Source organism: Lynx canadensis, chromosome C1 (assembly GCF_007474595.2).
Source record: "Lynx canadensis isolate LIC74 chromosome C1, mLynCan4.pri.v2, whole genome shotgun sequence".
In the NCBI taxonomy this organism is placed as follows: Eukaryota; Metazoa; Chordata; class Mammalia; order Carnivora; family Felidae; genus Lynx; species Lynx canadensis.
The window spans coordinates 107,537,142-107,559,240 of NC_044310.1; the positions used below are offsets into that span (position 1 = coordinate 107,537,142).

Here is a 22,099-nt window from a genome sequence, read left to right on the forward strand (position 1 = left end):
TTCCTGGTTGTGCTGGGAGTTCCCATGAGACCTAGCGTCAGGATAACAGGCAACTTGGGTTTGCAGTGGGGTGAAACTTGTCAGCCCTGTGAGTTCCCCAGAAGTCCCCACAGAGGGTCCTGTCCACCCTCACAAATCCAGGACCCAGAAACTGATCCCAGGGTGCTTACATACTGAATTGGCTCATGCATAAACAGTTCAGTCCTGCACACCTGTCCCCAGGCGTCAGTCCCACACCCACTATTGGCTAGGCTCTGCTCTTGCTTACAACATCATTTTCCTAGAGCATCATTTTTACTCAATGATCCAGTGACGAAAAGGTTTGAATAGTTGTTACCATCATAGCCCATATGGTCCTCTGTCCTTACTGGACTAGGGGCCTCTCTGACAATCATGATTTCAAGTTTTCTCCCATCTCTTATAGCCCTGGTCAGGCCTGGAATGCCCATCATGATCCCAAGAGATCTGGCTTCAGAGGAATTAGCTGCTTTGTTTTGGAGCTGGATAGAACCTTTTGGCCCCATGTGTTCCCAAAGTCCCCATTTATATTTCCATGTCCCTGATTCATGGGCCAAACCCAGGATCCTGGCTGCACCTTCAGACTGTTCAATGTATGCACATCGCTGCCCGTGCACCTCCTACCCTCAGGCACCCTGGACTTCTAGGCTGGTGTGTACAGGAGCTGCCCCCAACCCAGCAGGCTACCTTTCTGGAGTGAGGGGTTACTTACTTGCACTGTACTTGCAATGCAGTGAGGGAAAGTTCATCTGCTGCTATGAAGAATGGTGTAATAATTCCTCTAAAAGTTAAACATGGAATAACCACATGTGCCAACAGCTTCACTCGTAGGTATATACTCAGAAGAATTAAAAGTAAGAACTCAAGTGAGATATTTATACACCAGTGTTCATAACAGCAGTATTCACAGTAGCTAAAACCAACCCCAGTGTCCATTAACAGAAGAATGGATAAATAAAATTGGTATATATAGAAACAATGGAATATCATTCATCTGTGAAAAGAAATGAAGTTCTGTTATATGCTACAACATGGATGAACCTGAATATGTTATGCTAAGTAATTATCTAGAAATAAAAGGACAAATAGTATATGATTCTACTTACACAAAATATCTAGAATTCACAAATTCATAGAGACAAAAAATAGATTAGAAGTTACCTGGGGCTTGGTAGGCAATCAACGGGGAGTTATTGCTTAATGGGTACAGAGTTTCTTATGGGGTAGTGAAAATGCTTTTATGCTTTTAAGTAGTGCTGATGGCTGCACATTATTACTATAATTAATGCCACTAAATTTTACATTTATATATGGCAAAATGGCTATTTTTGCTATGGACTGAATTTTGCCCCCCCCCCATTCATATTGAAACTATAACCCCCAATGTGATGGAATTTTGGAGGTAGCTTTTGGGAGGTTTAGACCAGGGAATGAGGGTGGGACCCTCAAGATGGGATTAGTGCCTTATAGGAAGAGACCAGAGAGTTTGTTTCTTGTCCTCTTTTCTGCCATGTGAGGACACAGTGAGAAGGCAGCTGTTTGAAAGCCAGGAAGAGAAACATCACCGAGAACCAATTCTGCCAGCACCTGGATCACGGACTTCTCAGCCTCCAGAACTGTGAGAAATAAATGTGTGTTGTTTAAGCCACTCAGTCTGTGGTATTTTGTTATAGCAACCTGAGCTAAGACATTTTGTGTTATATACATTTTACGAGAACAAAATCTATTTTATTCCTAAATACAAGCAGCAAAGAAAGGAATTAAGTAACAAAGATAATATTATTTACAGTGAAATTAAAATATATAAACCACTTAGGATTAACTTTAAAAAACGGCACAGTAACAGGTGGAAGTTACTCTGTGCTCAGCAGCCTTCAGATACTGCACACACACCCTACAGGTTTCTTCCCATAATACCTGTACATTCCATATTTTCCAAAGATCTAACTGCCACAAGGGACTGAAGCTCTAAAGCTTGTTTGCCTCACATTTTACATGGGGGAATAATAAAAGACTTGGGTGAAAAAGCTAATAGTCATTATTTCTGAACAAGAGGAGTGATATTTATCTTCTTTTTCATGTTTTCTTCTACTCAAACTAACTGAAAGGAATCTGTTCAAAGCACCTACCCCCAGCCACACTTACAAACAAAAGTCACAGGTGTCTGCACTTGGCCTTAACTTTGTTTTTCTAGATTATGGTGCCCTACATTCTCAGAAAGTAGACTCCAACTACAAAACACTCTTCTCTAGCTTGACCACAACCCACATTCTGGAGGAGCCCCAGACAGAGCCCCTCCAGAAACCTGACACCTCCTGCTCCACCTGGCCAAGAGTCAGCCCCCTCCCCACACTCTGCCATGAGCACAGCTTGGACATCCTTCAAAACCCCTTAAAAAGCCCAACCTGACTCAGGGCTGACATTTTTCTTGACGTCTGGCCCCTCTCTTCCCTTGGAAAGTGAATTAACTCTGTCCTGCTTGGTGTCCTCCACTCTGTACAATTCTTTGTTGTCCATGCCATCAGTCACCCTAATATTAACATGAGGATATATTATGTTTTTCAAAATTAGAGAAAAATGATATTGGTTGCTAAATATATGTTTAGAATTTATACTTTTCTCTAAATTCCCACTTGATCCCTATTCAGATCTTCATGACTTCCTGCAGGAGCATCCAGGAGGTTCCCCATCAACTGGCCTTTCTATATGCTATAGTTTCTCCTGCATCATGTGTCTACCTACAGCTCCTCCTTCTGCCCTTCTGCCCCTCCGAGGGACCCTCGTGGTCCCTGTTGTTATTTCCAGGACACCTCCCTCCCTCAGTCAGTGCTGTCAACACTGCCTCCCAGAGACCACATCCTGTCACTGCCCTGTAATGTCCTGTCTTGGTAAATACTTTGGGCTCTCTAAACCCCTCCCTTACAGTGTAGAACTGGGGCAGTGCCTCTCCGTTTAGTCTTTTCCACTGTGCCCACTCAGAAGCCCTTAGCCTGCTTCAGGGGGCAGCAGCATGCTATTATGGTTGCAAGCAGTAGCTCAGCTTTTGACCGCCTGTGCCAGTGCTGAGAGGTGCTGCGCAAGTCCTCAACTCTTGAAACCTCACTTTTCTCATCTATAAAATGGAGAAATTAATGTCTAGGTCATAAGAATGGATGACAATAAAATAAAGCATTCTGTGTAATTCAGTGAGTATAGTATGCCTGGTCTACATTAAACACAATAATTTTAAAGCAACTTGAATCAAACAAGATTTTAGATCAGATAAACCTGGGTTCAAGACTCCACACAGCTGTTAGTCATACAACCCAAGCCAGTTTCTTAACTTCTTAGATCTCAATTTCTTCACTGAAAAGTGAGTGTAAATATGATAATCCATTTATTCTTTTATTCATATAAATAACACCAGATTGTGTGATACCATACATGAGGCACTGAGCTAAAAGTCAGGAATGCAACAAGAAAGAAGCACTCCCATCACTGGGAACACATAGCCACATAAAACACAGACAGCAGAATCACAGTCCTGGCTGAATACTGGAGTCCCCTTAGCAGGTTAAAAAAAAAAAAATCCCAATGCTGGGCTCTGCTCAGGGCTTGAGGTGTGGCTTAAGTACGGATTCAGAGTTTCCCCAGAGACCCCAATGAGCAGCACACATGGACAACTACTGCTTTAGAGTCACTCTCAGAGAATTCCTTCACACCTAATTTGTTACAGAACATTTCCCTAAGAGATTGTTTGATATACTGTGGACACAGAGGTGGGGTAGTCTCTAATCTTGGGATCGGGTGCCCCAATTCCCACACACTTTATATCAGCTCAAAATGAGTCACAAGTACCAGTGGAGGTCTGGTGAGTGGGTTGGCTCCAATCTTATCTATTTATAACTGATAACAAGAAAAAACCTTCCCCAGAGCTGGGAATCTGTTGCCCCCTCACTAGGCTTACAGCTGCTCCCAGACAGCCCCTTCCAGCTGGCCACCTGGGCCTTGTTAACTAAGCAAACCTGGGCTCCTCTGCCATGAAATGCAAAACTCTTTTTTATAATGCCTGTAAGTAAATGAGATCAAGTGACAGGATACTGAAAAATAGGAATCAGCAGCTTTCTCACTGCTAGGCCATCAGCCCTTTCCCTCCCTGGAGCTGACTTTAGGTCTTAAGCAAACAGCTAGTGGGACATTCCATCCATATTTCTAGACTCTCAATCCTGTCTTGCTGTCAAGACATTTCCTTTCCTTTCCCTGCATTTTCCTTTTATAAAGTTTATATCTTCAAAACCTTATTTGACATAGAAAATATCATGATGTCTGAGATTTGCTTTAAAAAAATTCCAGAAAAAAATATATGTTTGGGAGAAATAATAAGATTGGCAAAAATTGATACTTAATCGATAAACCCCAGTTTATTGAATCCTTATTATCCTGGCTTTTGTGTATGTTGAAAAATGTCCACAATACAGGGGTACCTGGGTGGCTCAGTTGGTTAAGCTTGGTTTTGGCTCAGGTTATGACCTCACGGTTCATGAGTTTGAACCCCAAGTCGGGCTCTGCGCTGACAGTGCAGAGCCTGCTTGGGATTCTCTCTCTCCCTCTCTCTCTCTGACCTTCCCTCTGCTCTCTCTCTCTCTCTCTCTCAAAATAAATAAACTTAAAAAAAAAAGAATCAGATTGTAAATTTAAAAATAATGTCTACAATACAAAATTCAACAGAAGAAACTGGGGGGGCGATTAGATTTTAGATATTAGTCTTAGATCTTTAATGTTATCAGAAAGGCTTGGATTCGATATCCTGCAAAGTGAACAGTTTTAAATCTTCTTATTCAAAGAAATATAATCCTTTAGCTTATACATGGTTTTACTTTAGCACAACCCATTTGCTCAAATAAAAGTTTCTCCTGATTTGAAGTCATAAAACATACTTACTTTCTCCAGCATGGAGCCTGATGCAGGGCTCCAACCCACGAACCGAGAGATCATGACCTGAGCCAAAACCAAGAGTTAGATGCTCAACCTACTGAGCCATCCAGGTGCCCCTTTTATATATAACTAAATTATGCACTTCACAAGTAATAACCATTAAATTTAAAAGTGTATTTGTCATGACTCCAGTTACAGATGTTTCCATGAAAGTGTGAGGTATCATCTTCCATATGGTTTGCCTAGCCAGGTCTGCTGGTCTTGACCTGGTCTTGGCAGCTCACAGACCCAGTCCCTGGGAGGCCCCATGGCAGCCAGGCTCACCAATTCCCTATTGGTTTATGTAACAGCCTCTTTAATAAACCTCATATTAAATGTTTAAAAAATTAAATAAGTATCAAAGACTATTTCATCCTCAGAGGAAGCATGCTATTTTTAGAAAGCAGTTTTTATATTAAAATCACAGAACAATTTGCCCCAGAGTTGCAACGTATCCTCCTCAGTGCTGATAAAAGGGCCTCTGGTCCTTATTTTGGCAATCACTCCCTTCTTGGATTCAGAGCTTAATGGGGGGGGGGTCACCTCTATACTCAGTAGTCTTCACATACTGAGCACACTGTAGGTCCCTTCTTATAAAATCTGTACATTTCATATTTTTCAAAGATCTAAGTGCCACAATGGACTTAGATTCTAAGCTTCTTGTTGCCTCTCCCTTTACATGGGGGATAATAATAACACTTCCCCAGGGGCATGCTGTATCATATTCACCACCATGCTGGGCACAGAGAAATGAATCAGTCTGTTAAAATATTGATACATCCTCAGAAAATAGGGGTTGAAATGTCTCTCTTTATATTCATGTTTCTCAGTCAAGACTTTTGGGACCCACACTTGCTGGTTATGTCCCACACAATGGATCCCTTCTCTAGCTGGGCCCTCACCACCAGTACAAGGAGTATGCAATATAAAATTTCCATTTTCCTGTGAAAAGGTTTTGTTCATGTTGGATTTTAATTTTTGTTTGTTTGTTTGTTTTTGTTGTTGTTGTTTTGGTGAGGGAAAGGCTTGTTGCCTTAGCCACAAATGTTTTACATCAGGGGTGGACCACTCCTGCCGCTGTCAACACTGTTAACACTACTGGGGAGAGAATTAGTCCAAGTGTCCGGCCCCCACCCCCCCCCCCCACCAGATCTCATTGAGGGAACAGTCCTGGAGGCTCCGCATGGGCCCTGCCTGTCACAGCAGGTCATTGCCTAATGGGCCTCCACAGCAGAACCCAGAGATCTCACTGTTGTTTCTCATGGCCTAGGCAGAGGATAGGAAATACCCGTATCTTCTTTACTTATCCACCTTTATGTCCTAGTGCAGTTGTTACAAGAGCTGGAGTAAAGACACCTTCAAGTACAAAACCCAGTCATATTTGACCTCCTTGGAAGTTGGTCTTCAGTGTATGGATGAGAGGAGACTCTCACAGCAGACGTGTCAGTGGGAAAATGGTCCGGAGCCACCCTGTTAGGTAAGGACACAGATCATCCAGATCTGAGAGCCAAGAGGGGCATTTAAAAGCCTCCAGAATAAACTGCAATGCATGCACATTTGTTCCTTCTCATTAAGGGACATGTACACTTCTTTGGTCTCAAAATCTTTCTAAGTCATGACAACATTAATTAAAATCTACAAGTTATAAAACATGGCATAATATTTATTACACATTAAATATTGTATAGACTTATGTTTATATATGATTGCATTACATTTTGAACATGTAAATTTCTACTTATACTTTTAATATTTTAAACTTCAATAATTTCCTTTAAATATTCTAGGCTTCTGTTTTTTACCAGTTTGGCATTACAGATCATCCACTTGGGAAACAACAGTAAGAAGCGTTTTATTTATAGTCTCTTACTTTTTATTGCCTATTTGTTTCTTAATCATTATCAGTCTCATATTTTCGGTGTTTTTAAAAGGTTATCAAAGAGAGAAACATAAAGGTAACAGAGAAGAAATCAACAATGCTACAGTCCAAAAGCTCCTGCAGAAAACACTCAACTGGACCCTGAATAATTTTGGGGAGGTGAATGCAAGCGCCAATGGCTGGAGGCCCCAGAATTCACGTCCCTACTTTCCGGATCTCCAACAGCGTAAGTTGCAAGTCGCGAAGGCGCCCACATTACCTTTGTGGTCATCTCAGTCGGTGGTCTGCAGATTTAGGATCTGAGAAAAACCTGGAATAAATTTAGCATAAAATGAAAAATCCAACAAAGCACATTTTATCATCTTCAAATGATGATACACTATAAAGTGAAAACTATTTCCTAGTGAGGTGTTCTTTTGCTCTGAAAAGTTTTACTATTTCATTGGTAAAACTTTCCATCTGCTCAGGTCCAGAGAACTGCGATTTAAATATATATGCAAAACAACCTCCCAACCCAAGATAATAGGGGACCCTTGCTTGGCTTATTGCAGACTGTCAGCCTCCAGACCCCACATCCCGGGGGCGTGGAGGCTGGGGGCGGGGGTAGGCGGTCTTTCTGGCGGGAGGGCTGGAGGTGAGAGGGTTTTCTACAGTCCTCTCTCGGTGGGTGGTCCCCTCCCAGGAGGCCTGTCTTTAATCACTGTCCAGGCAGGTCACAGCCTGACTTTAACATGTGAAAGGAATGAAGAGAGAGAATCCTACTTGCTGGGGGCAGGGATTCTCGTCGGGTCCTCGGACTGGTTCCTGACCCTCCGGTATTCCTGGCAGTTTGCTTTTAATCCTTAACTTAACAAGTAGGGTTTGCCTGAGCAAACACACTTAGCAGGGAGTTAAATTTTATTGCTTTTCCGGGGTGATCTCGCGAAGCCCTCTTCGGGCTTGTCTAACGCGGAAAGCCCAGCGGCAGGCGGAGGCTGACAGCCAGGCGACTCCCCCCACAGGTGAGCCCCAGCTGCTGCACTGCTGCAGTAACGGCGGCACCTGCGTGCTGGGCAGCTTCTGCGTGTGCCCCGCCCACTTCACCGGCCGTTACTGCGAGCACGACCAGAGGCACAGGTGAGCGCGTCACGGAGCGGGCTGCTAGGTCGGTGGGGCGGGGATAATGGGGCGGGGGCCCTGGAGCGGGCACTGGGGCAACCCGCGGGGCGGCGCGTGGCGGAGGGGAGCGGGCTCTGGGGGCTCGCAGGTGGAGTGTGGGGGAGGGGAGCGGGGAGTGGATGGGAGCGGCCGCGGGGCCTGTGCGGGGTGGGGCGTGGATGGGCGTGGGAGAAGGGAGCGCATGCGCTTAGGCAAGGCTAACTCCACCTTGCGGCCTCCCTAGCGAATGCGGCTCGGTGAAGCATGGAGCCTGGACCTTCCTCGGCTGCCGCCTTTGCAGGTGTGTTTTCGCAGCCCTGCACTGCCTCCCCCGCCAGACACCCGGCAGCTGCGGTAAGAGTACCCGCCTCCTATTAGCACAGTCCACACACGCAGGTGGTTGCTCCTTTGTACCTATCTATCCGCAGAGATCTAGCTGTGCCAGGCGACACAGAAATGAGCAAAAATTCATCACTTAGGAAAGTCACATTCGTCGTGAATCACATATAATCATTCTGTGATTATCAGCATATCATTATTATTATTTAAATTTTTATTCCTAAATTTACTATGTCCCGATTGCTGGGTTTAAAAGTGATTTCCAGTGTTCTTCAAGTATCCTTTCAGTGAGCCTACTTTGGGGAGCACACAAGCTGGTAAACCGAGCCAAGCCTGGCAGACAGATTACCGGACTGATTTACCGGACTAAATCTCCAGTGACTTCCTTAAACCACACCAACACCATCTTCTCCAGTGTGAAATGAGGAGGGCATTGGAGCAGGACAGGAACAGGGATGAATGGCTACACGCCACCCTTTAGGGCCTACCAGGTAGTGCTCCCAGGGAAAGAAGGTGTTCAGGCTTGCCACACATATTAAAAGCCAGCATGGTGTGGAGAACACATGGGGTGAACGCTCATTTGTGAGGATTTTGAGCAGGGAGCAAACTTCGTGCAAATGTTTCACTTTTAAAATGCAGTACGAAACATGAAATTTCCTGGGTCAGAAAACAGATGTAACACTCTACTATGACCTCAAGGGGCACAGTTAAAGAAGGTACAGCATTTCAATCCCACATCCTGCACCCTCTCCCCTCTTCAGCATGCTCTGACCGGACTTCACTGAGGAGCAGTTAATGAAGGCACAGCCCTCAGCCCTCTTCAGTCAATCCTGGTGGCCTTGGCTGTGAGAAGTCAAAACTCCTAAGTCCCCTTTTATGCTCCTCCTTTGTCCTTCTTCTTGTCCTTCTTTGTCCTTGCTCCTGGGCAAATCCCACAGTTGAAGGGCACACTTAATGATATCACAGCCCTTCAACCCCACTTCCCACCCCTTTGTCCACTGTCAGGACTGCAGTGGAGGAGCAGCAGTAAGTGAGGATAAGAAACCTCCAAACCAAGTTCTTACCCCTGCCTTCTTGGTGGGGCCAGTAGTGGAGGAGCACACTGAATGAATGCTCAGCTTTCAACCCACATTCCTATACCTTTCTCCCTCTTCTGCAGCCTTGGGTAGGATTACCTGTCAAAGATGCTTAGTGAAGGTACAACCCATCAACCCCACTTCCTGCCCTGCCCTTCTCATCCAGCTGTGCATGGTGTGGGTGGTGCCAGTAGGGAGACTGTGATTATAGTACAGTATTGGAAAACGTTGTATCTTTCCCTCCCTCTGTCATGCCCACCACATTTCCCAAAGCACCCCCTCTCCTACTGGGCTTTTTGCTGACCTGTGATTCACTAGCTGTTCCTTCCGTGCTCCAGAGAAAGGACACACAAATTAGGGAACAGATATTGATATTGCAGGTGGAACCTGTGTAGTCCTACAAGTGAAGTCATTTCCCACGTGCCACTGGCACTCCCAGCAGTAATGTGGGGAAGGGATTAGCTGTGATCATTTCCCAGTCTCCCATGCAAAGCCAGCTTGGTTTCAGAAGCAGCAGGGCAAAGACTAGGTCCCAGGCTCTCTGCTTACTAATTTGTATCTTTGGAAACATCCAAGGCTGGGAATGCTGTCTGTCAAGGACAGTGAAAATGGCTCCAAAATGTGGTTTCTGCTCATGAATGTTGAATGAAATAGTCATGTTTCAGAGTGAATTGTCAGGTGCAGAAAGCACAGCAACACTTTTGGACTCTTTGGCCTGTTGATTCTTCTTCATAGCAGATGACTGTGGTGGCTGTGCTGACAGTGGTTATGATAGGAGGGATGATGATGATGGCTGTTTTTGTTAGCACTTTGTATATTTCAGGCACTTCGTACACTTCATCCCATCCGATTCTCTTAGGCCCATGAAATAGGTATTATTATACTTTTTTGTATTTGAGGAGACTGAGACTTAGAGGAATTAACTCCTACAGCAAATAAACAGGGTCTGATATTTATTTCTTAAGAGATAATCATGAGAGGCTAGTTGGTATAAAAATATATATACATATAAAATAAAATATATATAAATATATAAAATATATGTGGTATATAAATATATACAATATAATATGGTATATGTATATGTACATATATAATATATAATATATGTAATATATAATATGGTATATATAATATAGCATGGTATATAAATATATATAAATATAAAGTAAGATATATTTTATAACGATTATTTAAAAATATTGTAAAGAAACATACCATAGCATATTGATATAATAATAATTAACATTATTCTGTGAATAATAACTAATATGAATCTATGACTAAAATTGCTACCATTTATGGAGTACGTAAGGACATCCCTGAAATTTGTCATATACTTTTTTTAAAATTGAGATATAATTCGCATATAACATTACATTAGTTTCAGGTGTACAAGATGATGATTGAAAATTTGTGTATATTGTGAAATGTTCACCACACTAAGTCTACTTAATATCCATCACCCTCCATAGTTAAAATTTTTTCTTGTGACGAGAACTTTTAAGATCTACTCTCTTAACAACTTTCAAATGTACAAAATGGTTTTATTAACTATAGTCACCATGCTGTACATTACAATCCCATTGGTTATTTGTTTTCCAAATGGAAATTTGTACCTTCTGACCTTTGATCTTCACCCATTTGCCCACCTACCAACCCTCACCTTTGGCACCCACCAAACTGTTCTTGTAGCTATGTTCCATTTTTTTTTTTTTTAAAGATTCTACATATTAGTGAGAGCATATGGTATTTGTCTTTTTCAGTTTGATTAATTTAGCATAATGTCCTCAAGGTCCATCTATGTTGTGACACATGGCAAGATTTCCTTCTTTTATGTGGCTGAAAAATATTCCACTGTTGTGTGTTTGTGTTTTATATATAAATATACATATTTTGGGGCACCTGGGTGGTGCAGTCGGTTAAGCGTCCGACTTCAGCCAGGTCACGATCTCGTGGTCCGTGAGTTCGAGCCCCGCGTCAAGCTCTGGGCTGATGGCTCAGAGCCTGGAGCCTATTTCCGATTCTGTGTCTCCCTCTCTCTCTGCCCCTCTCCCGTTCATGCTCTGTCTCTCTCTGTCCCAAAAATAAATAAATGTTGAAAAAAATTTTTTTAAATATTTTACCCACATTTATATCATATTTATATTATATTTATACATATTTATATCATATATTTATCCATTCATCCATCAATGTACACTTAGGTTGCTTCCATATTTTGGCTTCCATATTATTATAAATAATATGCAATGAATATGGAGGTGCATATATATTTTTAAGTTAGTATGATTGTTTCCTTTGGATAAAGACCCAGAAGTGGAATTGCTGGATCATATGACATTTCTTTTTTTAATTTTTTTATTTTATTTTTTATTTTTTAAATTTACATCCAAATTAGTTACCATATAGTGCAACAATTATTTCAGGGGTAGATTCCTTAATGCCCCTTACCCATTTAGTCCATCCCCCCTCCCACAACCCCTCCAGTAACCCTCAGTTTGTTCTCCATATTTATGAGTCTCTTCTGTTTTGTCCCCCTCCCTGTTTTTATATTATTTTTGTTTCCCTTCCCTTATGTTCATCTGTTTTGTCTCTTAAAGTCCTCATATGAGCGAAGGCATATGATTTTTGTCTTTCTCTGACTGACTAATTTCACTTAGCATAATACCCTCCAGTTCCATCCATGTAGTTGCAAATGGCAAGATTTCATTCTTTTTGATTGCTAAGTAATACTCCATTGTATATATATACCACATCTTCTTTCGATGGACATTTGAGCTCTTTCCATACTTTAGCTATTGTTGATAGTGCTGCTAGAAACATGGGGGTGCATGTGCCCCTTCGAAACAGCACACCTGTATCCCGTGGATAAATGCCTAGTAGTGCAATTGCTGGGTCATAGGGTAGTTCTATTTTTAGTTTTTTGAGGAGCTTCCATACTGTTTTCCAGAGTGGCTGCACCAGCTTGCATTCCCATCTTTTTTTAATTTTTTGAAGAACCTCCATACTGGTTTCCATAGTGGCCACACCAATTTACATTCCCACCAACAGTGCACAAGCGTTCAGGATGTGAATCCTAACTATTGTGCCATTTCTATACTCATCCTATAAGAATAATTATCAATATAAACTAAAGAAATAGTTTTGATAGTGTTATTTAGAATACTGAAAATATGACCATATTCTAAATTTAACAGCAGAGTAATAGGTAAGTAAATACTGTAATAGGATGTTATGAGGATTGTGAAAAACATGTGGAAGATAGAATAAAAAATTATGTTTATAATATAATGAGGTGAAAGGATACATCTCGATGCAGGAATCACAAACAGAAAATAACACACTATAAAATCATGGCCTTGTGGCACCTGCAGGCTACCTGAAAGCCAAAGGGTCTCTAAGGGGCCTTCTTGCTCAATCCTGTCTGGGTCCAAGAATGACAGGCTGTCTTAATCCCAAATATAATGCCTTTCCAAGGGCATTCTGATTCAGAAGAGCTCTATTTGTTTCTCAGTTTTTATATAAAATGAGGATAACCTGCCCTCTACCCTCACATACATGTTGAAGGATAAATTTTATGCAAAATAATCTTGTTTGTGGTGTGAGCTATTTTCTGTTCCATGATCTAAAATAATGCTTTGTGAATAATAATTCTAAATAAATATTGAATGGATGACCTTTGACCAATTAGTTCCAAATACAGCTCGAAAGAAGAAACACCATAAAAGCCATTACCTGTTATTATATTGCAATTAAAAGAAACCATTTGTAGGGTTCTATCATTGCAGGGTTCTATCAATTGTTCTATCAATTGCAGGGTTCTATCAATCTATCAAAATGATAGGGTTCTATCAATTACCTACATTGCAGGTAACTATCATTATTTCTACTATTTTCTCCATTTACATCTGTTAATTTTGCATTTAAAGAGACAGTGTGGCATAATAGAAAAAGCGTGGGAACATACCTCCAAAATACTTTTTCAAATCCCCAAAAAATACTTTTTATAATGTTTATGATCTTTATGAAAGGTTGAATAACTTGTTTGTATTTCAGTCTCTGCAACTGCAGAATTAGAGCTGAATATTTACCCCATTGATAAGATGTAAAGGCACTAAACCTGTTACATGTTATGCACAGAGTAAATTATTTTATTATCACTACCATCAACAGTATTCAAGTCAATATGAGGTTTAAAAAATTATTTCATAATCTAGCATTTATATGCAAGTTTACTGAAATGTGTCTTTTAGGGGGCGCCTGGGTGGCTCAGTCGGTTAAAGTGTCCGACTTCAGCTCAGGTCATGATCTTGAGGTTTGTGAGTTCAAGCCCCACGTCGGGCTCTGTGCTGACAGCTCAGAGCCTGGAGCCTCTTCAAATTCTGTGTCTTTCTCTCTCTCTCTCTGCCCCTCCCCTGCTCATACTCTGTCTCTCTCTGTCTCTCAAAAATAAATAAACATTAAAAAAAATTTTTTTTAAAGAAATGTGTCTTTTAGGTTGTGAACAATATCCACTAAGGGGCATTAAGTTAATTAGGGTTAAAAAAAAAAAAGACAGGGGTGCCTGGGTGGCTCAGTCGGTTGAGCGTCCGACTTCAGCTCAGGTCATGATCTCGCGGTCCGTGAGTTCGAACCCCACATTGGGCTCTGTGCTGACGGTTCGGAGCCTGGAGCCTGCTTCAGATTCTGTGACTCTCTGTGTCCCTCCCACATCATGCTTGCGCTCTCTCTCTCTCTCTCTCTCTCTCGTTCTGTCAAAAATAAACATTAGAAAAAAAAAAAAAGACAACATTCCAACTACCAGGACCTTTGCTTTGTGTTGCGCCAGCCCAAGATCTCATTATACCAACAGGGTGGTTCTTCCCACACATAGTCCCAAAGAATTAAGTATTTCGTTAGCCTCAGGAACCAGTTTAATATTCTAAGATTTAGTCTTAAGTACTGATAAAATGAAATAGCAAACTCAAGTGCCTTCAGAAGTAAACAGGTAATGTGAATGTCAGATTGGGGTCAGGTCAAGCCTCACCTCACACTTCACACCCAATTTTAAAAATACATTTCTGGCACCAGCCAATCAACCCACACAAGCAAACAAACATCTTTGGGCCAGAACCAGCCTATATAGGCCCATAGGAGAGATGGCCCTCCAGCATCCTGGCCCTGGCCAGCTCCAAGTGTGCTGTATGGCAGAGAGAGAGAGAGAGACCGACCCTTGGTCCTGCCCTCCAGGAACCACCCTCCCATGATAGGTGCCATTCCAATAGGTGAGCTTCTCTGGGTGTCATGGCAGGAGACAAAGCCATCTGGCTCCCAGAGATATCTGCAAATTGGAAACTTTTGGGAATGTTGGTTCTGGACCTCACACTGAAATCTGATGTTATACTCATCCAGGGTGGTCTCCAAACTTTTTAATTTCCCACTCCATTCCAGTAAAAATACCTGAGATTGTTCCCCATTCAGTGGCGGTAACACAGTTGCCATGCTAGCATGTACAAACTTGATTTTACTTATATCTTCCTCTTTATACATATGTACAGGACTAATACACATGATAAAAATCTTTGCCATGAGGGGCACCTGGGTGGCTCAGTCGGTTAAGCATCCAACTTCGGCTTGGGTCATGATCTCAGTTTGTGAGTTCGAGCCCCACGTTGGGCTCTGTGCTAACAGTAGGCCTGGAGCCTACTTCAAATTCTGTGTCTCCCTCTCTCTCTGCCCCTCTCCCACTTACACTCTGCCTCTCTCTCTCTCTCTCTTTCTCTCTCAAAAATAAATAAACATAAAGAAAAATTTTTAAAAATCTTTGCTATGTCTGACCAAGTCTAAAAAAGGCCTTTTGATAAGTATATAATAAAAATCCCAGATTATAGTAAGTCATCTATTGGTAACAGTTTTCTTTTTTGTATGATGTGAATAATGGTGGGCCATAGAACCATTAATTTGGTAGATTCTAATAAATACAGTAAATATTACTAAGCTTAGTTTTAAATTTTCCTATAAATGTACAGTAGAAGTTCTAATATTTTCTGTCTAAGCTCTGTGGGTGACCTTGGGCTTCCTGAGAGGGACACCACATGGTGTTCACAGTCCCAGTTTGGGGACCCCTGCTTGCAGGGCTGCCTTGGTCTAACCAAATTCACAAAGCTGACTAAAACAGCCTTTGAGTTTATGTATAAGCAATGATTGCCAACGGGCCTGAACCCTTTCCTATGGGAAGCCTGTTTCTTTCTACCAGGGGAGAGTGAACATTGAAGGTCAGTATGGGCTGACTCTTTTCTCACCTAAATACCTTCGTACACTGTGAGCACCTGTCTTAGCATCAGCTTTTCTGGAGACTTCTCTGGGCCCAGATGTTAGGTTTTCTATTTTGTGGGGTTTTGGTACTCTGAAACAACCCTCTCCCAAGGTGGGGTGGTATGGAGAAGTGGTACCCAGGCCTAGAGTGGGCCTGACCTCAGTCCTATCCTTAATCTAGCCTCCTAGATGGTCCCACCAAAGCCCACCTGTGAACATGTGCAGAGTGGGTCCCTGTTGCAGTTGCTTATCACTGCTTGTTAATTTCCAGTGTTTCATGCTCACCATAGGTTCTCACATTCAGAGGGCAGGACCAGGCAGGCCTGTCTGGAGTGGGGTCAGGGGGAGGGGGGATAACACCAGGTTGTGCTGGAGTCCAGCTCTAGCAGGTCCAGGGGTTTCTGAAGGATGAATGGTGTCAGCAAAAAAGTGAAAATAAAACAAAACTAAAACAAAAATGAAAATACAAAACTAAAATAAAAAGCTAAAATAAAAAACTAAAATAAAAAAACTAAAATAAAAATGGACAGAGACAACAGCAGCGTGTTGAACTGGCCCATTTATTGTAGCAAACGTGGCATTATATATGCTAGTGATTTCCTTGTAGCATACGTCATCTGTGTTTTTCTAACATTACCTAATTTTGAAAATGTTCCTATGTATAAACGACCTTTAAGAAATAACATGGTGATTTTCCCCTAACTTTCCCGCATACCCTTTGATTATAGATTTACTTCTTACATTATTCCATTATGCATCTGCGTTTATCTATAATCTACAAAGCATTTGCTTTGCTGTTCTCGTGAAAGGCCCTCCATTTCTCAACACCTCAAGTGGAACAGTTACAGGGACATGACCTCCTAACCACATGAGGCCAGAAGAACAATGTGTTTGCCTTGGTCCGAGGTGCCAGAAAGGGGCTGAAAAGGCCTTAGAAACCCATGCCTCATACATTCTCAGAGAGACAATGCACCTAGGAACCAATGAACCATTCTAGTTTAACTGACTAGGTTCAGTCATCATCTGGAATGCCTCCGGGGGGCCAGGTGGGCCTAGGGGTTGAAGTCACCTGTGCCCAGAGATACACTCCTTAGTTGCTGGAGTGGGGCTTTCAAATCCATAGTCTCTTCTTTACAGGCCCTCTTTGCTGGCAAAGGTATGAGGCTATCCTTCCTGTAAGTAGAGGAGTCTCCATAGGGGATGGCAAGGGCTAAACGTAAGGCCACACCATTTCTTGTGGAACCTTATTTTCTTCCCTAATGGTTCTTTTCCCAGGTGGCCTGCTGAGGGCAATTCCCCAACAGACAATACCCCAGGTAGTTTTAAAGCTAAATTACCTAAAAGCAGGAGTACAAGAAGCTTCACCGTCGGTGGGCCGCCTTGCAGTCACCAATCCGTCCACAGCCGGGGCTTTGCCACTCAGGCTGGGATAGCTTGGCTTCCAGCAGGGTTGGCCTCTGCTGAGCAGTCCTGGGGAGAAGTTTCCTATATTTGGGCCCTTCCTTATCTGCATGCTTACCTGCCCAGCCTTCCCCACATGTAGCTCCAGGTTTGCTTGTGAGAGTGTTCTAGTAGAGACACTGCCCCCTGCCCATGGGGCTTGTGGTTTTCACATAGTAATCACTCAGTAAGGACTTTAGCCAAGACTTCTGCTGGGCCCCACGACCCCAGGACTCCCACCCAGCACCTTTGGGATGGGGTCCAGCCATACAGGCAGCCAGAATCATAGACCCTTAGGGCTCAAAGGGAGACCTACTGTGGAGGAACCCCCTTGTGACAACAGGGAAGGTGAGCACCTTGGGGTGTGGCACTAGCCTCCAAAATGCTGTGAAGCTATTTATTTTTGTGACTTACTCTGTGGAAATACCAGCCATTGCTTTAGGAATTGGTGCTTTCCTCCTGTTTAATAAGCAGTCCCTAGTCAAGGAAATGGGTTATTGCAGGATTTTTTACCTCAATACCCGGGGTTTGTTGTCTTGCTGCTTTGAAGAATGAAGAGGTGGACACAATAAAATGAAAAACACACAAAAGTTTATTAGAGTATAAGTTTAGGAAGTAAGAATGGTATGAAAACTGTCTTTGCAGAGAGGGGGCATTTAAAAGGGAATGTCCATGACTATAGGCAAGGGTCTTTGTTTTAGAAGGTTCTGGTAGCCCCCCCTCCCCCCCCCCGCTTCCCCCTTGCTCCTTCTCAGATCCTACCCTTATTGGCTTGATAACTCTAGGTGCTGGGTTGTCTATTCCTGATTGGCTTGACTCCATCATGTGAGGAGTCAGGGTATGGTCATAATGCCCCTCATATAACATAAGTTTTATGGTTTACCTATTTTAGTTATGTATTTTGATTGTCAAATTCCTGAAGGGGAGTAGGTGGTTTCTGTTACATTCTTTTTTTTTTAACAGCTATCTTTTTTTTTTCAATGTTTATTCATTTTTGAAAGAGAGAGAGAGAGAGAGAGAGAGAGAGAGAGAGAGAGAAAGCATGAATGGGGGAAGGCACAGAGAGAGGGAGACATAGAATCCAAAGCAGGCTCCAGGCTCTGAGCTGTCAGCTCAGAGCCCAACGTGGCCTTGAATCCATGAACTGTGAGATCATGACCTAAGCCAAAGTCAGATGCTCAACCGACTGAGCCACCCAAGTGTCTGTTATATTCTTAAGAGGAACCTTACTCCCGAGGGTCAGTCCCACTCCTCTGGTCAGTCCCTCTCAGCGTTGTTCCAAAATATGTGTTTTTCTCCATCCAAGGACCTCAGGTCCTAACCTTTCTTTCCCTCTCTGCCTATTTTGCCCTATCTTTCCCTATCATAGTGTTAGGACTAAGTTGGGGAAAAGTTGGACCTTCTTTGAAACACATGGATGCAAGCTGTTTTATGTTACTGCATTTCAAATCAGATCTATTTGCTCCTGATTGTTAAATGATTTGGTGTGGAATTCTCTGACAGATCACCTGTGGTCAGCTCACATGCTACATAAGAAGGGCTAAACCCTAAAACCAATAAATTCTCCTTCAGCTAAGTTCCACAAAAATCCCATTGTTTCTGGCTGCAAGGAAAGGAATATAAAAGCTAGAGGAAGGCACATCTTCTTCCTTGAGCTGTGACCCCCACAGCGGAGGCTTCCTTTTGCTGCCAAGGGAGCTCACTGTCGCATGGGGTGGGGCTTCACAGCCATCTATTCTCGGAGCCTCACCGGAGCAGTCTAGTGAGGAGGCCCCAGCAGAGCAGGGCTTCTAACAGAGCAGGTACAGACCTCTCTGCTTCAGTCTCTTAAAGCCGGCCTGTGACAGTGTGTCTTACATACTCGGGATTTTTTTTTTTTCAGACCTGGAAGACTTTCTTGCTGCACGGTCTAATGGAGAAAGAACACAACACATGCTGAATGTTCTCTTCCTCCTTCCCTGCTTGCTCGTACAAAGCATCCTTAGTGAAGCGGGAGACTCCTGACTGGATCTTAGAGGACCTAACTCGCAGTTCCACACCGGAAGAACCTTGGTGTTCCCAGCACAAGCTTGAGCAAGCATGGTTCTCTGTGGGAAAGCCAGGGCTGTGCATCCACATCGTTTTCTGTGTTGTAGGTAATAGATTTGTTTCATTTCCTAGAACTGAAGCATTAGGTGAATATTTTTATTGTTTAATAAATATTTTCATGAAACAGATTTTCTCCTCTAAGCCTTATTTCAAGGTCTGCAACCTAGAGCAACCATGAGTAAACACTTGTGCTGGGGCCTATTCAAGCCTAAATTACCTCTGATGATTTAAGAATAAACCGAGCGTGCGGCCCCTCCCAGATAACAAGTTCCCTTTGAGTACCCCTTCATCTCCCACACACATAGATACACCATGGATGTGGCAGCACTTCATGTCATGCATTTGTTTACTGTCAGTGTCCCCCACTACTCTTATAAATCTTTGAGAGGCAGGGACAGCACCACATGTGCTGTGGGTCTGGCAAAGAGCTGCTGCCTTAAAAAATGCTTCATTGATAAAGAAGCAAGAAGGGGGAGAAAGGGTATGAAGGAGGGAGACAAGACTTGAGGCTGACAGCCACTTTTTTCTCACCTCCTTTTCTGCAGCTTCCCCTACTAAACCAGCTCCTTTGTGACACCTTTTTCAGGGCCTTTGGCACTTCTTCGGATTATCACCATCTCCTTAAAAGGGGAAGATTCTCCATAGCAGAATCCATTCTGAAGACAAGGCAGAGAGAATTCAGCAAAAAGAGGTCAGAGCCTCAGGCTCTAGGCTAGCCCTCCTCTCTTGGAGTCTAGTGATCTGATACCCAACCAAGCAAGCACAGCTTACCCGCAGCAGGCCAGCCACTAAATCTTGTTACAGACTCAAACTTGTCCACGAACATGATGTGCCTTGCTTGTAGTTCCTAAAGCTGCCTTGCTCTGTTGAACCTAGGAACAGTTTATATGTAGTGATTGGGGAAGGAGGTGAATACATGAAAGGGGAGTGATAGGTTTCTTGAAATCTTGGGTGGGGGAGCCTTGAAACAACCTGAAGGTATGCATTCATGATGGGGGGGCATCAGATAATTTCAAGACAGATGTTATCATCTGGTCTCTATTAAGTTTCTATATCAATGTGTAAACAAGGAATAGAGAGTGAAAAAGGCAGAGTTAATGGGGCTGAAAGGAGGATAAAATATAGGAACATAAAAAGCAACATGAAGTTAGGTTAATAATATAAATCCTACAACTGTAGTACTGTTTATGCTTTCAAAACAGGTCCAGCCACCAAGCATCCAGCCTCAATCTGAATCCCAATCTGAAATCAAGTATGTATAAAGAATTTATGAAAAATAAAGGGACTGAAGGACCCATCTTCCTATCAATCACACAGTACTTGGGAGTTAGGCGTTTCTAAGCTGGATCTGTCAAGTACATTAGCTCTCAGATAATCACAACTCTGGACAGTTACCACAACTAGAAATCAGAGGAGTGAAAACAAGAAGAATATTACAAATTATTCAAGTAAACGATAAGAATAAAATGGGATCAAGAAATGGACTCTGGAATAGATAATACAGCCTGAATTAATATATTAATTGATCAAGATATTGATATTTTTATAAGGCTTATAGAACTTCATTTAAAGAATTCATAGCTGAGTTCAATAGAAAGGCCTTCCCATTGCTCATGTGATGTAAAGCTGCATGTACTGGAGTACTTTTATAGACAGAAAAGTGCCCTGCCTCGAGACAGTTGCCACAATGCTCAACTGTCAAAATACTGCATTGGAGGGTAGTTTTGACTCTATTTAGATAGTAGAACACTCTACTTATAGGTGAATAGAGAGCTCTTGGTGTGAGCACTAAAATGGGAAGTGATGCTGAATTAAATAGGCTACTACTTTAGTGTTACACATAGCATACACACACTACACACTCACATGTAACAATTCAACAAAATCTTTTGAGGCCCACTATAAGCTGGGCCCATTGGCACAGTCCTTCAAGCAGGAAATAGGAGAGAGAAGTGAAACAATGCAAAGGTTGTCAGTGACTACAGAAGTACATCAGAATGGGGCAGGGGCACACTGGAGACACCAGATGAGAGGGGCATGTCCAGAAGATCCACTTTGAAAGTATACATTTCAAATAGATTGGACTTCCATTGAGTTTTTCAGCTTTTTAAGTCCACTTCACTTTATTAGCCTATGTAATACAATTACTTTAAAAATCTATACTATAAATTAGTTTGTTGGCATTTTCAACCATTGGTTATGAAAATATGAATTCAGAATGTGCAATATTCAAATGAATGTTAAAGAAGGTAGAATACAGAAAAGGATTGAGTTATCCCCCTATATTGGATCTTTTTATTTATTTACAAATAAAATTGTTTATATTTAAGGCATATAATGTGATGATTTGATATACGTATGTGCAGTCAAGTTAATTAACACACCCATCACCTCACATAGTTCTTTTTTCTAGATAAGAACACTTAGGTTCTACTTTTAGCAAATTCCAAGTATACAATAAAGTATTAGTAACTATAGTCATCATGTTGTGCAATAGATCCCAGAACTTACTCATCTTATACCTGAGTTTACACGCTTTGACCAACATCTCTCCATATATCCACCCTCCCAGTGCTGACAACCACCTTTCTTTAAGTTCAATTAATTTAGATTCACCATATAAGTAAGATCATACAGGGTTTGTTTTCTGTGTCTTGTTTATTTCACTTTGCATAATGTCTTCCAGGTTCATCTATATTGTCCAAAATGGCAGGATTGCCTTCATTTTAACACTGAATGATATTCCTCTGTATATATGTGTACTTATTATGTATATGCGCACACACACACACACACATTTTTATCCATTCATCCATTGACAGACACTTAGGACACATATTGTTATCCATTCATCCATTGACAGACACTTAGG

At 42.2% G+C, this 22,099-nt stretch overlaps 1 protein-coding gene across 1 annotated transcript; it reads left to right on the forward strand.

Annotated features, from left to right (window-relative positions):
* Window positions 1-6,425: 6,425 nt before the first annotated feature.
* On the forward strand, window positions 6,426-19,331 carry LOC115519799 (cryptic protein-like). Its single transcript, XM_030323677.1, has 6 exons — window positions 6,426-6,448; window positions 6,759-6,811; window positions 6,903-7,076; window positions 7,852-7,966; window positions 8,232-8,341; window positions 19,022-19,331. The coding sequence occupies exons 1-6, from the start codon at window positions 6,426-6,428 to the stop codon at window positions 19,141-19,143; spliced, it is 597 nt and encodes a 198-aa protein (XP_030179537.1). The 3' UTR covers window positions 19,144-19,331.
* Window positions 19,332-22,099: the final 2,768 nt, after the last annotated feature.

Excerpts from the sequence above, each read along its gene's own strand:
- LOC115519799 (XM_030323677.1), top strand. The coding sequence starts at position 6,426 with ATGGTCCGGAGCCACCCTGTTAG. Across the intron at positions 6,449-6,758 it reads GTCCGGAGCCACCCTGTTAG|GCTTCTGTTTTTTACCAGTT; the intron begins GTAAGGACACAG and ends TAAATATTCTAG. Across the intron at positions 7,077-7,851 it reads CTTTCCGGATCTCCAACAGC|GTGAGCCCCAGCTGCTGCAC; the intron begins GTAAGTTGCAAG and ends CTCCCCCCACAG.